Genomic DNA, 12761 nt, shown 5'->3' with positions numbered 1-12761 from the left:
ACTATCATATCTTGGTAATGAACACTTCCATCTCAGTTTCACAGGGTATTGCCAATATATTTATAAGTAGTTCACTGTAGCATATTTCTTGATTTATATTTAAAGCAACTTACAACTTAGCAAGGACTCAGAGACAAAAGTTAATTATATAAAATTAAAATAATTTTAGTAAACACCTTAAAACATTAATTGATAAACTCTGCCTCTCCTTAGTCCCTTGTGCTAGATATCTTTGGAAATGTGTGATTGAAACTCTCAGAATATCAGCTTTGGAAAGATGCTCATATTATATAAAAATATTTAATTGGTAGCAGTCTTATAAAGAAGTAAATGGTTTAAAAGGAGAGTAGATGTCACTGATGGATGTGGGCAAAGACAAACAAAATTGTTGAGATCAAGAACATTATTCAGTGCCCAGAAACACATTACAATATCTTATATCTGCATAGCACTTTAGAGTTTACAGCATCCATCAGTCCTTTATCTCTTTTAAGCACATGAAGCGCAGGGAGATGCAGGAAGGAAGTTTAGTTGACATAATCTCTGCCCTTTGGAGAAAGAAACCCAAAACTTATTGAAAACCATGACTTTATTTTTCTCACATTGATATCCATGTTTTTTCCCTTTATTTACAAACTGAATTTTATTCACAAAGCTTTATTTCAACATTCCCATGAACATGACAAGAAAATTATTTGGCAACGCATAATCAGACAATCATGGGAAAAACATAGGACAATTTGACACCACTAAAATATTTCATTCTTTATACACATACCTTCACTCCTCAAGGAGCAAATGACCAACAATGCCATCAAAATTAGCAAATTTATTTGTGTTAATGTAACCTTACTTACCTAACGGTTGGTGTGTGCCCTAGGGTATCATCAAGATAGATGATCTTTGCCGAACGCTGTGTCACAGAAGAGTTTGGATGATAAAACTCCACTCTTGCCTGGAGTAGACTAACCTTGGCTAAATCATAAGATAACCCTGACAGGCAGAGAGAGAGAATTTGTCACCTTTAAGTGTTTTTCTACATGATATTTTATAATGATAACAACAACATTCATGTTTCCCAAAGACTTTACAAGTAACTGAGTACCTACCTTGAACTGGTAACCTATTGCTTATCCCCTGCTATAGCTAGACTATTTCAGTCTAACTTTATCCCCAATCCTCCTAGGTGAAATGGATCCCTGTGGCAGCCATTACTCACAATCACCAAGATTCCTACTTTCTAGGAATCTTGGTGATTCCTAGAAATGTAAACATAGCCCTTAAAGTTAGGTAATGACCATATAACTTTCCTTGACCAGAGAAATGTGAGAAGTGACCTGTATCACTTCTGGGTGAAAGCACTTGAGGTTTGGTGCGTAGTCCTCTGCATCCTCTCTGCCATGGTGCTCAGGGAAATTCACAGGAATGAAGCAGGCTAGAACAATGAGTCACTGTGATAGCAGCACTGGAAATTTTGCATGAGGAGGAAATTTACTTTTGTTGTATTAAGCCACTGAGATTTTGATGGCATTTGTTACAGCAATATAATTTAGCCTACCCTAACTGATACAATCTCTCACTAGCTCGGTCACCATTTATGTAGCATCCCACAACTGCATATGTTACTGTTACACCAGTAGGTGGTATATACATATACATGAGTTGACACCAGTCACTGTTGAGAGCAATATCTCAAAGAAATACCTGGGAACAGCAGGAAGGTAGTTGGGATAAATCACACTGGGTTCCACACCCTTGCCATGTCCCTGGATTAGCACTGAGGGCTCTCCAATGTAAATAATCATCTTGATTTATCATCAAGGAGGTATCAGTTTTATGGGAGGAGAAAGGGGTTTAATTTAGAACACACTAAAATCTAGTGGGCAGCCACATTGACCAATGGAATAGAATAGAGAACATAGAAATAAAGCAACAGATTTATAGCTAACTGATCTTTGACAAAGCTGACAAGAACTTGCACTGGGAAAGGACATCCTCTTAAATTAATGGTGCTGAGAAAATGGAATAGCCACATTCAGAAGAGTGAAACTGGACCCCCTATCTCTCAACATATACAAAAATCAACTAAAAATGGATTAAAAACTTAAAGGTAAGACCCCAAACTACAAAAATACTAGAAGAAAACTAGGAAAAACTCTCCTTGACATTGGTCTAGGTAAAGAATTTATAACTAAGATCTCAATAACACAGACAACAAAAACAAAAATAGACAAATGTAATTTAATTAAGCTAAAAAAAATTCTGCACAGCAAAAGAAATAACAGAATGAAAGACAACCTGTTGAATGAGAGAAAATATTTGCCAAATATTCATTTTACAGGGGACTAATATCTAGAATACATAAGGAACTCAAACAACTCAACCGGAAAAAAAAAAAACTAAACCCATCAAAAAGTGGGCAAAGGACATGAGTAGACCTTTTTCAAAATAAGACTACAAATAGCCAACAGGTTTAAGGAAAAAAATGTACAACATTATTAATAATCAAAGAAACTCAAATCAAAACCACAATGAGATATCATCTATCATACCCCAGTCAGAATGGCTATTATTAAAGAGACAAAAAAATAGCAAATGCTGGCTGGGATGTGCAGAAGAGAACTCTTTAATACACTGTTAGTGGGAATATAAAGTTGTATAGCCACTATATAAAACAGCATGGCAATTTCTCAAGAAAACTATAAATAGAATTACCATTTGATCCAGCAATCCTACTATTGGGCATCTACCCAAAGGAAAATAAATCAATATATCAAAGAGATACCTGAACTGCCATGTTTATTGCAGCACTATTCACAACTTCAAAGATATGGAATCAACATAAGTATCTATCAACAGATGAAAAGATAAAGAAAATGTAGTGTATATACAGAATGAAATATGATTCATCCATTAAAAATAATGAAATTGTGTTATTTGCAGCAACATGGATGAAACTGGAGATTATCATAAGTGAAATAAGCCAAGCACAAAATGATGTAGTATGTTCTCACATATTGTGGAAACTAAGAAATCTGAACACATGGAATTAGAGAGTGGAAATACAGACAAAGAAACTGAGTAAGGTGAGTGGAGTGAGGGGGAGGAGGATGAAGAGAAGTGAGTTAAAGTGTACAAAAATATAGTAAGATAAAAAGAGGTAATTTAATGTGTGCTAGAGAATAAGATGACTATACTTAAAAATATATGTATATACACATATTATACTCAGGTGATAGACACCGTAAATACCCTGACTTGATCACTATGCATTATATACATGTGAAAATCTTTCGGGTACCCCATACATTTACACAAATAAAAATAGAGTTCAAGTGGAAAAATAAATAAATTTTTTAAAGCCCATAGAAATGGAAATTCCTAACAAGTAAGGGAAAGGCAGAAATAAGGCTTGCAAATAGGTTAAGAATATGGGTACAGATTCAGAAGTAATCCACACACACTTGAAAGATGAACCGAAGACACACATAAAATTTCTAAGGAAAATGGCAGAGTGGGAAAAAAGACAAGAAATGAGTCTGAGGAAACACTATTGGAGGACAGAGAGAGGAGAAGAAGCAAGGAAGGAAGATATGAGAACTATGATGACAACAGCCATTCATTTTCAGAGCTAAGAATACCAAATCTTCATTAATAAATTCATTTAAATTTAAATTTCAAGGTTTTTAATGAAGATAAAAAATGTACTAAACCTTAACAATCCATGTACTGTCTCAGATATTAAAATAGATTACCCATGTGACAGGCAGCTGGACATTATCTGTAATAGAAAGCAAAATGATTTTTAATTCAATGTCTCAGAACTAATTTATCATGATTTAAAGGAGAAGCAGAACTTTTTGAACACATATTATCTGTTCCACATTATAGTCATTTATTTATTCGTCAAACATATCCTACACATCCGGCACATACCAGGCACTGCAGGGCACAGTCCTCGTTCTTGGGCTGGCGACCTCACTCTCGTGCCCATTTCACACATTGCTTCCCCTGCAGCCATGCTGCACCTGGTGCCAGCTTTCCCCCTGCAAGGATGACCTCCACAGTGAATTAGCTAGCATTTTCTGAACCCTAGCTATGTGTGCCAGGTACTACGCTAAGTGCCTTATATGGACTTTCTCACTTAATCTTCAAGACAACCCTATGAGGTGGAAATTAGTATCATCCCTATTTTACAGCATGTGAGGCTTAAATGTTGAGAAACTTGCCTAAGGTCATACAGCTTGCAGGTGTTGTAGTCAAGACTCAAAATAGACTGGCTAATGCCAAAGCGAGGATCAACACCTCTCTACTGAAAACGTGGTCCTCAAACTAGCAGCAATGCCATTACCTGGGAGTTTGCTAGAAATGCAGAATCTCAGGCCCAACTCCAGACACGCTCAAATTTGGCTTCAACAATATCCCCAGGTGATCCCTCTTAAAATTTGAGAAGCACCGTGCTAAATCACTCCACTACGAAGACTTGGCTTTAATGAACGCTGGGGGAGATACAGACAATCTTTCCTCCTGAGTAGCAATTTGTAGGGCGCTGGAGGAAAGGTATATAATGTGTTTTCCAAGAGCTAACAGGATTCAGACAAATCCTTGCTGTTTCAAACACTTAGAGATCACTGCGACCAGCGCGGGTCGGGACCACTTCCAAAAGCAGCAGATCTTGAGCTGGATCTTGAAGCCAGAACATGTTCTCATTTCATTAAAAATAGCTGCTGTTCCAAATGGACAAGCAGTAAACTTCTGGAGTTCGCTTCTCCAGCCTGCACTCTACTTTCCAAATAGAACCCAAATATCAACAGCATCAACAAGCAGATTTTAAACCCCAATAAAACATGCTATTATTAAATTGTTAGTTGAATTAGAATTGCCTAGTTTAATTAGTAATATTCATGACAAAACTAGTTTGCCCCTTATTATGAATCTTGCTCCAGGTAGAAGTACAAACACTTGGTGTAAAAAGCAGATGCTCCCCGGTTGGTGTGCAAGCCCCCGTTTGCAGGTACTTAATTCAGGGTGTGGCAGCGCCTTTTCAAGCCCCCTCTGCAAGCCGCGCCTCCTCCCTCTCGAGTGGGGTCAAACTACTTAGTTTATTTCACCCGCTGGCACTTTCTTCCCTGTCACGAATTCATCCTGTCTTCCTGTGGCCTAAGACAGCGTCTTCAGGCGGGTCGGCTCGGACCTGCCCAGCGGGGCGCCCACCTGCACCCGCACCCGCACCCGCACCCGCACCCGCGGGAAGGGGCGGCGCTGGCCGGGCTCTCTCGGGTGGACTCGCGGAGCGGCGGCGGCGGTGGCAGACTGCGAGTCACGTGCGACAGAGGGGGCGGAGCGCGGCGGGCCGGGTGGGTGGAGAAAACAAAGCCCCCAGCTGTCAGCAGAGGAAGGAGGCGACAGCGCCGGAGCAGGTGAGTCAAGTGCATTTAAAGCGGTACCACCCTGGCTCACCCCGACACCCCCTGCCCTGGAGCAGTCCCTCCCAGGCCAGGGGCTGGCCGCCCCTCCTCCTGCCGCTGAGTTCTGCAGCCCACCGGGCTCCGAGCAAGCGGAACAGGGGGTCCAGAGTCCAGCAAGAAGTTGTGCAGGGGTCGGCTAGGCGGTCTCGGTGTGCACCCCGCCGCGCTCCCGCGTGTAGCATCTCTGGTTCGAGGCCCCAGCTCTGTGCACCCCAGAAAAGGGGAGGGAGGGAGTTGGGGCTGCCACGCTGGCAGAAGCGAAGTGGACTGGTTCTAAGGGGTGAGGCTGGGGCTGTCCAGGGTAGGAAGACGGCGTTGGTGAAGGAGGGGGGCTCGTGATTGCGCGACCGCGGCGCAAGATCCTCCAGGCTCTAGCTGGGGAGCCGGGACTGAGAGAGCTGGGGGCGCTGGCAGGGGCTGCGCGCTTGGGGACAGATCAGGAAGTGTAGCGCGCTGGCGCTCGCCCGCCTGGGAGCATCCCCCGGACCCCGGGCACTTCCCCTTCGGCAGCCACTACTCTCCCACTCCGACACCGGCCACCATCCGCGCTCCCGGGACTCAGGAGCCGGGTGGGCGCAAAAGGAAGCGGGTTGTTATTCTGCGCTCAAGCGGCTCTTCTGCAGGGAGCACGGGAGCGCAGGGCGAGGGCTACTCAGCGACTTCGCACTCCGCTCAGTGGGAAATTCTTCGGTCTACACCTAGAAGGGCTATGCTGAAGCCAGAAATCCCACAAAGAGCCGGGAGAGGGGTGGACGCGGAAAGCCGTCCCCTCTGAACCTGGGGTGCTCGATAAAGCTGACTTTCAGACCCCAAAAGGGCTAGTGGGTTTGGTCACTCCTCCAGTGACTTCGTCAATCCAGTGCCGAGGGCAGAGCCGTAACCTCGGAGAAGGGGCGCTGCAGCCATTTGATCAGGAGAAGCCTTTGTCTTAACCCCCAGGCCCCTCCCGCTAGTCCTCGCAGGGTCAGTAGCGCGGGGAGTAATTAATATTCCGAACGTTAGCCGTTCCTTCACCTCCGCACCAGCCAACACTGCTGTCCCCTCCCTGAGTGTCTTCTCTATCACTTGCTCACATCTCCTTTTCCAAAAAAAAAAAAAAAAAGAAGAAGAAGAAGAACAAAAGGAAAATAGTGCAGACCCGCTAGGCAGGAAGAGGTCACTAAAAACACTATCGTGCTGTCAATGTAGAATCAAGGGTTAAGCGCTCAAACCCGCGCCAGCGCGCACCGAAACGGAAGAACTTCCTTGATTAGCATAGTATCGGCCTTGGGGCCGCGCTGCGAGGCGGAGGTTCGGTCCCAGCTGGGGTGAAGTGTGCAGACCGGTCGCGATTGTGGTCAGACGCAGCACCTACTTCTAATCTGAGGACCCGCAATTTACACCTTTGCTGAACAGGACACTGTGGAATGAAACAGAACAGAGATCAAAAGGTAATCTGAAGAATGGCAACATTTCCCCTGCTTCTCTTGAACGGTAAATTTGGCCAAATTTTTATCAAGCAAAAGGGGTATGGTTCTTGGTTAGCCTGTGTCCCCTCTGGAAATGAAATGCTTCCTTACTTTGCTTTCGTTCTTTTCTGCCAAACTGATTAAAGACATCAGTTAGGGGTAAGATAAGAGGTCTGGGAGCTCACCAAGTGATTGGTAGATAAGCTTAACTGGTAAATTTTTCTTGTGTGGGTCTCTATCAAAGCACTAGTTCTAAAATTTTGCTGCATATGGAATCACCTGGGGAGCTTTGAGAACTCCTGATGTCCTGATCACATCCCAAACTATTTAAATCAGGTTGTTTGGGAGTGAGAAATAGGCATAGTATTTAAAAGCAAAAACAAACAACTCCAGGTGACTTCATTGTGCAGCCAAGTTGGGAAAACTCTATAGCAAAGGAAGAGTTCAGTGGCCAACAGCAAGCAGCAGGCATTGCAAGACAAGATGCCACTTTAACTACTTGGGTGGGTGAGAGAAAAGACGCTGAAACTGGAGTGCCGATGACTAACACCCTGGGGTGGGGAGCTGTGATCTAGCAGCCTAGCTGGTGGTGACACCTACCACATCATTTTTCCCTTGCCTGGCTAGGGTCTGATTGGAAAGATCGAAGCTTACTTCAATGCCTGGTTTCTGCACTGTTGTTAAGGGAAACGGATAGAAACTTCCATTCCTGTGATGACTCATGTGTAGCAGGCAGTAGGGAAACCCAGCAGAAACATACTCCAGCAGCCTGGTGAGTCAGCAGGCTGCACAGCGATCCCAGTGAATAGGAAGTAATTACAGCGAGTAGTTTGTTGACAGGCACAAACTCCACTCCTTTGAAAGCACATTTTAATATCTGATCAGGATCTACTAGCTTGCAGGAGCCACTCCCTTTAAGTACCCCATTCTGCCTGTTTCATATAATGCCCTCTTCTGTTAGAAGGGGAAACACAAAGCTAACTAGACATCCTGTAACTTCCTTGGTGGGAAGCATATAAAAAAAAACTGTTGGGAAAGTGTAAACTGGTTTGGGTTATTTCAGTTATGTGAAGTAGGATGAATATGTAACACATAACTTTTGCATACAAAAGAGTCAAATATTACTTAATTATACATCCAGGAGTGGATTAAAGGATCTATTTAAATAGAAATGGTTACACTTAACATTTTACATAAAACCTTGTATTGGCTATTAACCAAAGGTTTCTTGCCTTTAAAAAAAAAAGTCATCCCAAAAGAATGACTCCAGGATAACCTGTTATTTCTGGTTCTTTGCATCTTTAAACAGGTTATCTTAGAGTCGTCAAAAAACAAACTTTCTTTTTCTTCTTTCAGTTTTAATACCAATAAATAAAAATAGTGAAGACACTATTTTTAATGTCACTGTCACCCTCTGTACTGTTGTCTAAATGCTTTCTTCCCCATCCTGAATTTCCTTTTCTTTTTTTTTTCTTTTTTTTTGTTTTTGAGACGGAGTCTCACTCTGTTGCCCAGGCCGGCACAATTTTGGCTCACTGCAACCTCTGCCTCTGGGTTCAAGTGATTCTCCTGCCTCAGCCTCCTGAGTAGCTGGGATTACAGGCACACACCGTCATGCCCAGCTAATTTTTATATTTTTACAGAGATGGGGTTTTGCCATGTTGGCCAGGCTGGTCTTGAACTCCTGACCTGAGGTGATCCACCTGCCTTGGCCTTCCAAAGTTCTGAGATTACAGGCGTGAGCCACGGCACCGGCCCTCAATTTCTTTAAGGAGGAACAACGGTGTCTTGCACACAGCAAGCACTCAATATTGTTGGCCGTTGAACTTCATCTGAACCTCTCTTATAGCATCTATTGTAGCTTGCTTGGTATTCTATTTTCTCGTGGGGGCCTTAATGTCTGTAGCCCCCAAAGCAGGCGCACAGACTTTGTGAGTTACTGATACTGCTTGTTCGTACTGAAGAGTATCAAAAGTTGGGGAGAACACTGAAAACCAAAGCGTCCTGAGTACATTCAGTTTGTTGTTTTCCAAGACAGACATTCCAGATATATAAAAGCCGAAGTCCTGTTACAATTCTTTCTTGTTATGATAGCTCATTTGTTCACTTACATTTTATACCCAACAATTTAGCATTTTGAGCATAACTGATAATTATTATCACATTTAACCACACTCTGATGGGCCAAAGAATCACTTCACAAAATTTCACTCTCTGCTTATTATTGTGAAAAACCACATATGAATTTAATGAGCTAGGAGAGACATTATAGAATAGATTGACAGTTAAATAGCTTTTATTTTCACCTGTGTATTGCCCATTGAACTAGCATAAGTACATTTAAATCGCCAGCATATTAAAAGTAAGAAGTTGGATGTATTTTGTGATAAGTACAACCAAAACTATATGTTAATAAGAATTTCCAAAGGCCAAAATGATATAAATGCATTCATTCTCACTTCTATGTAGCTTAGAAAAAGAACTGGAGAGGCACTTCTGAAATGTCAACACCTTTTTGGGAGGCATAAGAGATAAAGTAATTTAGAAAAACAGAACTAACTTTGGGAGGCCAAGGTGGGCGGATCACCTGAGGTCAGGAGTTCAAGACCAGCCTGGCCAAACATGGTGAAATCCCGTCTCTACTAAAAAATATGAAAATTAGCTAGGCATGGTGGCACACTCCTGTAGTCCCAGTTACTCGAGAGGCTGAGATGAGAGGATCACTTGAACCAGGGGAGGCAGCAGAAGTTGCAGTGATCCAAGATTGCACCACTGCACTCCAGCCTGGGGAACAGAGGGAGAGGCCATCCAAAAAAAAAAAAAAGACTAATCAGATTACTTCATATTAGTGAGAAACTGTTTCTCAGAGTATGATATATACCTAGCTCTGTAATATTTACAAGTAGGCTAAAAGGGGTAGAGTAGGAGAAAGTGTGTCATCTCAATTTTATAAGCTCTAAAGTGTTTGAGAACAGATGAGAACCACCCAGTCTTATTACCTTAAATTTATACAGCCCTCTGGTCTTATTAACATATCAAAGCTTAAACATAATTGGGTAAATGGTATTCCCAGGTGCCAAATTACGCAAGTGAATCCAACAAGTTAGGTGATCCCGGCAATGCCAAGGCATTGACTCCTGGATTATTGACTCCTTTTCCAGTGTTTATTGCATCATATAGGTTTTGATGCCGTCTTGCCTTGAGGCTTTGGCTACACAAGACTGGTTTGAATTAACTCCTTCCTCAAAAAGTAGAAACTACTCTACTCACATACATCATTCTCTCAGCGACTTCATTCTTTCTTTTTTTTTTTTTTTTTTTTTTTTTTTTTTTTTTTTTTTTTGAGCCGGAGTCTTGCTCTGTCACCCAGCCTGGAGTGCAGTGGCGCCATCTCAGCTCACTGCAAGCTCCACCTCCCGGGTTCACTCCATTCTCCTGCCTCAGCTTCCCGAGTAGCTGGGACTACAAGCACCTGCCACCACACCTGGCTAATTTTTTGTATTTTTAGTGAAACGGGGTTTTACTGTGTTAGCCAGGATGGTCTCGATCTCCTGACCTCGTGATCCACCCGTCTCAGCCTCCCAAAGTGCTGGGATTACAGGCGTGAGCCACCACGCCCAGCCAACTTTATTCTTAAGTAATTAACCTTTGGAATTAACCAACCCCAAACATTTTGAGCCATCTTTAGCTTTTTATCTAGGTAACCATAATAATAAGTTCTTCAAATCTTTTTCCAAGTCATAGAAGTGTAAACTTTACTAGAGACCCTTACAGATTAGTTCCACCACCCATAGAAATCTTAAATGCCTGGTGCCTCTTCACTAAGGAGTCTTCCAATTTATGCTTGACTGTCTCCCTCAAAGCACATTCCCATCTCTCCTTGCAGCATTCACCTATTGGAGGCCACAAAGAATACATCCAACTCTATATAATTCAACTGCAACCATCTTAAACATTGAAAGAGAATTTATACTCTTTAATCTGAGATAATAAAAAGTCTGGCTTTGGTATTTCAAACCTCTTCATTTCACAAAATTTTTGTTCCAAATTTGCAAGATTTGAGAAGTATCCAAAATTATGTTTCTTACACCAGAGCTTTATCGAATATAATTAATTGGTAAATTTGCTTCCAATAAACCTAATCTAGTAATCTATCACTTCTAAAATCACTGACAAACTTCATACAATTACATTAAGCTGTGTTGAGATGAAACTCACGACTCCATCTGTTTCTAGGATCAGCAAACTGTGACCCATTGTTTGTTTTGTATGACCTTGAAGCCAAGATGGGTTTTTATATTTTTTCAGTCATGGAAAAATATTCAAAGAAGAAAATACTTGAGGACACTTGAAAATTATATAAAATTCAAATCTCTGTGTCCAAAATAAAGTTTCATTGGACTGCAGCCACACTTATTTGTTGACATCTTGTCTATGGCTGTGGCAGCATGGAATTGTTGAACCAGACTGTATGCCCACAAAACCTAGAATATTGACAGCAAAACTGCAGACCTCTGATTTACCCCAGTTTAACATACTTCAAATTTTAAATAAAAATTTCTTCACTTAAAGCCTTAGTTTTTTTTTGTTTTTGTTTTTGTTTCCCTTAGAGAAAGTTAAGAAAAAAGGAGTTATCAACTATAGGTCAACTAATCACTAAAAATAAAAGAGTTTATTTTCATATTCTTCTTGTGTACGTACTTTGCAAAAAGCAGTATATTTCTAAATATATGAATTTTAGCGATATGGTCAACCGTATAACTTCTGAATCGAAAAAGCCCAAATAGTGCAATACTAACCAGTAATCATTCCCAGAGCTCTAGAAGATGTGAAAGCATGTCCTTAAGAGCCATCCCAGTGTGAACACTTCCCTTAACTCTTTAGCCAATGTTTTTCCAACCTATGAGGGCCTTCGTATGCTTGTTTTAGTATATTAAGACATAATTTGGAAATTTATTCAGATTTAGAAATTTTTATTGACTGTCACTTCAAACACTTAACATGATGTGGAAACTTGCTGTTTTTGGAAATAGCACTACTATTTTCCTTTTCATTTAATTACATTTATTTTATTTTGAGACAGAGTCTCATTCTGTGGCCCAGGCTAGAGTGCAATGGTGCGATCTCAGCTCACTGCAACCTCCACCTCCCAGGTTCAAGTGATTCTTATGCCTCAGCCTCCCAAGTAGTTGGGATTAGAGGCACACGCCACCATATCTAGCTAATTTTTATACTTTTAGTAGAGATGAGGTTTCAGCATGTTGGCCAGGTTGGTCTCGAACTCCTGACCTCAAGTGATCCACCTGCTTCAGCCCCCTTAAGTGCTGGGATTACAGGCATGAGCCACAGTGCCTGGCCTGGAAATAGCACTACTTTTCTAAAACATACATTTAATGTAAATTGCTTGCTACTTGTAATGGCAAGGATCACTAAATCCTAAAAAGATATACACATGGTTACTAACACTGCTAAAGTTGACATTATGCTGTGGACAATTTTGTTTAAAATTTCCAAATTCAAAAGTAGACCAGATTATAATCCAGAAATTCCAAATTCATCTTAAATTATTTCCAGTCTGCTCAAAGCTGGAAAGATTACTATTAAGATTCTAGAAAGGATATTAACTACATTGATGGGAAGGAGTCTCAATTTTTTATTTTAAGTGTTGCTTGTCATAAAACTTCCTTCAGCTAAAAGAACTTCCTCCTTTTGATGAATTGTTAATGTCACAGAATGGGAGTTTGCGATGAGTTTCACTTAGATAATAGAGCAACTTGAAGGGTTGTATATAACGGGTGTTCTCTTCACCCCTTCCAGAATCAGCTGCAATTTGTAGACTGAAAAG

General features: G+C 41.4%; 1 protein-coding gene across 2 annotated transcripts in view; it reads left to right on the top strand.

Moving 5' to 3' along the window:
• Nucleotides 1-5385: 5385 nt before the first annotated feature.
• The window catches only part of MAPRE2 (microtubule associated protein RP/EB family member 2), a 161146-nt gene continuing 153770 nt past the window's right edge, over nucleotides 5386-12761 (top strand). Inside the window, exon 1 of one of the 2 annotated variants that reach the window (XM_005586881.5) lies at nucleotides 5386-5420. Coding sequence is in view for 1 of the 2 variants with exons in the window: in XM_005586879.5 (XP_005586936.1) it covers nucleotides 6875-6898 (24 nt within the window). In the remaining variant the exon portion in view is untranslated. Of the gene's footprint in view, nucleotides 5421-6757; nucleotides 6899-12761 lie in introns of those variants that run through there. The other variant, XM_005586879.5, reaches the window with a different exon arrangement.

Source organism: Macaca fascicularis, chromosome 18, assembly GCF_037993035.2.
Source record: "Macaca fascicularis isolate 582-1 chromosome 18, T2T-MFA8v1.1".
NCBI lineage: Eukaryota > Metazoa > Chordata > Mammalia > Primates > Cercopithecidae > Macaca > Macaca fascicularis.
Note: the sequence above shows the minus strand (reverse complement) of the source record. Positions and strands in the feature narration are given on the sequence as shown.